Raw genomic sequence first — 5000 nt, forward strand, 5'->3', positions numbered from 1 at the left:
TTTTAAAACAAGTTTCTCGTCAAAAGGGACGTTTCCAGGAAGTAGCTATGCCTGTACAGGGTCTGTGGCTTTATATAGGAACAAACAGCAGCTCTGCACGCTTACCTAGGAATATCAGAAATTCCTCGTCTACGTTACCATCTGCAGTCTGTCCGCCGGTGAAGGAACACACCCCAGGTTGACATTAAGGGCAGAGGAAACAAGTCCTAAAACAAACGAACCATTTCTTTAAACCGCAGCCCAATGTCTTGGGTTGTTACATAAATTACACTGAAATCAAGAGCCAAAGGCTCGGCAGCTCCGTCATCCACAGCTGCGTGGACTGCGTTGACCCCATCTCTGCTGACCCCTGTTGGTTAGATATAAAATTACACTGAACCATCTCTCTCTCTCTCTCTCTCTCTTTTAAAGGCTGACACACAGGCATGAAATTACTCCCCATATGTTTTCCTTCCACCTCTCCCAATCTGGCAACCTTTCCACTGCATCCTGATCATACAGACAGCCCCCGTATCTGTCAAGAATCACACTCTTCGTTCGCTCTCCTTTTTCTGCGGCACTGTAAGCAGACGTCTTCTGCCTGTGTCTGCTTTTGCTTGTGAACGCAGGGGTTTGAAAAGGCCTGTAATTCAGCCCAAGCACACGTGTCAGTGTACCTGTAAACTCACAGAATGAACCCGCGGTGTGAACCTGTTAGGACACCTCACCTCTCTCCCGTCTGTCATTATGTGTCTTCTGAAGAAGCGGAACGCCGATGAACCATCTCGCTCACCCTGACCTCTGACCTCTGACCTCTACGCCATTCCAGGCTGTGTCAACCCAGGCGTTGTTATTATTTCTCCGTTTTTTTTCACCGTGAATCCACTTTTTCTTTTTCTTTTCTTTCTTTCTTTTTTTTTCTTTAACATTTTCAGCCAACTCACAGACCTGTTAGAGAGAGAGCTCCAGACAGGTGTGGTCTGAAGTCTAGCTCTGCCCGGCAGCGGCTTCCCTCTGTTGGTCTACCAGGTAGAAAAGTTCACAGATAAAGGCATTGCTATGCTTGACTTTTCTACGCCATTAGAGCCTGCGATGATTGGTTTAGGACTCCCAGCTTTCTCTTAACCGAGAAGCTTTTTACCGATTTACACATATTGTAAAATCCTGCCGTGCGCTCATAGATCAGTCAGGCATAAATGTGTTTGGACTATATGTGTATGCGTGCATATAAACATATATAAAGCTATGGTAGAGGGATATCAGAGCGGCCTGATTAATCTTTATTAAACCTCCGTTAAGAGATGGTTAGGCAGTGTCGGCCATCAGTGTTTCTCTCGGCACCAGTAAAGACAGGCGACTGCCGAGGAGACTCAGAGTGAGTCAGCCAGAAATGGAGATGCTAACCTAGCGAGAAATTCAGAATTCAGAAAAGTTCATAAGAACATTTTTATTTTACACACATCCACTGTTTTTTTTTTCTAAAATATCTGTTGAAAAAAAAGGGTCCCGACATTCCTCGGAGGCGGAGGCAGGAGAGAGCAGACAGGGCCGCGCTCGGAGCTCAGCTCTGGGCTGCAGACACACACACTCACACAGTAAAGCACCAGTTCTCTGGGCTTCTGTTACATGCCTTTCCCAGATGCACTCTAGCTGTCAGCAGGGCCCTCCCCCAGCCTAAGACATACAGCAGTGGAGAGGGCAGAATTTTAAAGTTTGGCGAGGTTCCTTTCTCTCTCTTTTTCCTCCATGTGTCCTTCTCTATCCTTCACTCCGAAGTGTGTCCCAGCACATGGCTCTCCAGGCCCGGTCTAACCCAGAGCAGAGGATTGGGTTTGCGTCTGGCGGTGAAAGACAAAGCATTGCGCAAGGGAGGCACATGGCAGCGGTCAGGTGTTTAGAGTCAACTCTCCTTGTCCCGATGTCCAGTCGCCAAGCTCCGCCTCCCCGCTGGAGTGAGGGGGCGGGTCCAGAGAAATACCCCGCCTCTTCCCAAACACTTGCTCCTGTAGTTCGATGATGTCGTTGCGGATATCAGCCATCATCAAGAGGAGGAAGTCGAAAGAGCCAGGAGGTCCCTGTGCCAAACAAGACGTGGCAGAAACCTGCAGTCAACTCCTGAGGTGTGTGTGTGTGTGTGTGTGTGTATGTGTGAGCGTGTGCGTGTGCGTGTGTGTGTGTGTGTGTGTATGTGTGAGCGTGTGCGTGTGTGTGTGTGAGCGTGTGCGTGCGTGCGTGTGCGTGTGTGTGTGTGTGTGTGTGTGTGTGTGTATGTGTGTGTGCGTGTGTGTGTGTGTGTGTGTGAGCGTGTGTGTGTGTGTGTGTGTGTGTGTGTGGACTCACCGGTGGACCTCTGGGTCCAGGAGGACCTCTGTCTCCCTGAGGAAGAGAAGAAGAACATCTTACTTGTATACAAAAAATATCTCATCACAAAACTAAAACAAAACCTAATGAAATGCTTTTTAATTGTATGAGAGAGCTATATATAAGCTGTGAAATTCTAGGGAAACAAACACACACACACACACACACACACACACACACACACACACACACACCCAACAACAATAAAACACAGATAAAGATGTTCTAACCTTTAGGCCATCTCTCCCTGGTGCACCTGGAGGTCCCTGTGAAGGTAGGTTGATGTTTAGGTTTGGGTAGAACTAAACACCAGTGTATCAGATATAACCCTCCTGTCCATGTCTAATTTAGAATCACAATCAGAGTTCAGTTTAATGCCTACAGTACTGCCTACAGGGACTTTTTTCAGTAAGATGATGCTCCATGCAATACAACATTACAGTGCAATGAAAAATATGAGAAAATATTATTTTATCATTTATTTAATTATGTATTTATGGTAACAGAATATATTTATTATGTTCTGTGGTACTTACAGTAACTGAATGTAGGTATTCTGTTCTGTGATAATAATGGTAATTAAATGTAAGTATTCTGCTCTGTGGTATTTACAGTAATGTATATGTACGTGTTCTGGTCTGTGGTATTTACGGTAATTAATGCATTGGAGGCAGTGAGTGGTTACTGTGACCATACCACTGGTCCTCTGCGGCCCCGTTTGATGTGTTCCAAGTCCGGTTCTGGGCCCATGGGGCCCATGTCTCCCCGGGGTCCCGGGGGGCCGGGCGCACCCTTGGCTCCAGGGTCTCCCTTCTCCCCTGGTTTGCCAGGGCGTCCTGAGAGAGGAGATTCATCAGTCAAACCACGCAACATTCTTCTGAGTTCGTCTTTATTTATTTTTTTAAAGCCAGAGCATCAGCGAGAGACATTTCAGTTAGAAATAGAAAAGCGATTTTAGAAACAGCTTGTCAAACGCAGTGGTGTTTAGGCAGTTAGGTGAAAAACACAGAGGAACTGTAGTGGTCGTCTCAGCAGGATTTCAGTGCTGGAACGTTCTTTAAAGGGAGGGAAATTCCAGTCACTGCATTTCACCTCTGGATTTGAACGAGGAGAAACGGAGAGAGAGGTATTGTAAAGACAGGTATGCGGAGAAAGGAATGATGTTCTGTTTACCTGGAGGACCAGGAGAGCCCGGAGGACCAGGTAGGGTGTGGGCGTGGCTGTCTGGTCCTTTACCCATCCTCTCTGGAAATGGTTTATCACTGCTGTTATCTAACTCAGGAGACAGCACCTACACACACACACACACGCGCGCGCGCACACACGCACACACACACACACACACACACATTTATATTCTGTTCTTCACACACAGAGTTTCCCCACAGTGTCTTGTCACCCTTTCACCCTGACCTGGTGTGATTCACTCTAGTAAAGTGCACGGGCAGCAGCTCTTTGGAGCTATAACCAGCAGAAAGTCCCCTGAGTAGCAGTAAATGACTCCACTGTCATTGCACCTTTTTCACTTTCAGTGTTGAGTATACAGGAGTATAAGTTTCAGCAGAAAGTTTCAACACAAAAGGTTACAAAGCCTTATAATATATGGCACACAGGCATCAGAGATGATTTAGAGCTGTTTCAGAAATGATCAAAAAATTTATCATGAAGACCTGTTACGTAAGAGGCTAATAAGACACAGTTCTTAACTTTGACATAACCACATGATACGTAAGTGACGTAACCTAAACAATCGGCGGATAAAACGTGATGTTTTACAATAGGTTACACAACACTGAGTCGAAAGCCATAACACAGTGATTTTTAAATCCGGACCTAGGAACCCATGGGACGGACGTATGTCTTTATTCTAATGCAGCATTATCACACCTGACTCATCTCATCAGCTGACAGCGCTTCTCTGCTCACTCTATGACTAGATGCTCTGGTCTCATGTGCTCAGGGTTTAGTGTGTCAGGGCTGGAGCAGACAAACTCCGCCATAATGAATAGTATCACATGACTGTGTTGTATTTAAAGTCATATACACAGAGAGCTGAGATGAGAGGTGAATGTGTTATCATTACAGCGCGTGTGAGAGTCGCAGGTTGAACCGTGCCTGACCTGTGTGGGTGTGTGTCCGTTGGCCAGGCGGAGTTTGAGCTGCAGTAGACTGTTTCTCATGCTGACGATGTCCTGACAGCTCAGAGAGCAGGTGCCAGCACTCATCAGAGTGTCTGATTTTCCAGAGGAACTCACTGTCAACCAATCACACACAGACACAACAAACATGGTCAGGGGAGGATCAAACACATGTCTGCATGTACACACACAAACACACACACACACACATGCAACCATAAACACACACACACAGACGCATGCACACACACACACACGCACAAAATACACACACACAACCATAAACACACACACACAAATGCGTGCACACACACTCACACACACAAACACACACACACACACGCGTGCGCGCAACCATAAACACACACACACAGATGAATGCGCGTGCACACACACACACACGCACGCACATACACACGCACACACACTCACACACACACACATACACACACACAAATGCGTGCACACACACTCACACACACACAAACACACACACACAAACATACACACGCAACCATAAAC

At 46.6% G+C, this 5000-nt stretch overlaps 1 protein-coding gene across 1 annotated transcript in view; it reads right to left on the reverse strand.

The window, feature by feature from the left end:
- Positions 1-1865: 1865 nt before the first annotated feature.
- LOC115829413 (collagen and calcium-binding EGF domain-containing protein 1-like) overlaps positions 1866-5000 on the reverse strand; it is a 22196-nt gene continuing 19061 nt past the window's right edge. The window contains exons 6-11 of the mRNA XM_030793517.1: positions 4461-4594; positions 3514-3631; positions 3037-3176; positions 2571-2606; positions 2320-2355; positions 1866-2054 (exon numbers count right to left, since the gene is read on the reverse strand). Coding sequence (XP_030649377.1) covers positions 1866-2054; positions 2320-2355; positions 2571-2606; positions 3037-3176; positions 3514-3631; positions 4461-4594 — 653 coding nt within the window. The remainder of the gene's footprint in view (positions 2055-2319; positions 2356-2570; positions 2607-3036; positions 3177-3513; positions 3632-4460; positions 4595-5000) is intronic.

Source organism: Chanos chanos, chromosome 2, assembly GCF_902362185.1.
Source record: "Chanos chanos chromosome 2, fChaCha1.1, whole genome shotgun sequence".
Classification (NCBI taxonomy): domain Eukaryota; kingdom Metazoa; phylum Chordata; class Actinopteri; order Gonorynchiformes; family Chanidae; genus Chanos; species Chanos chanos.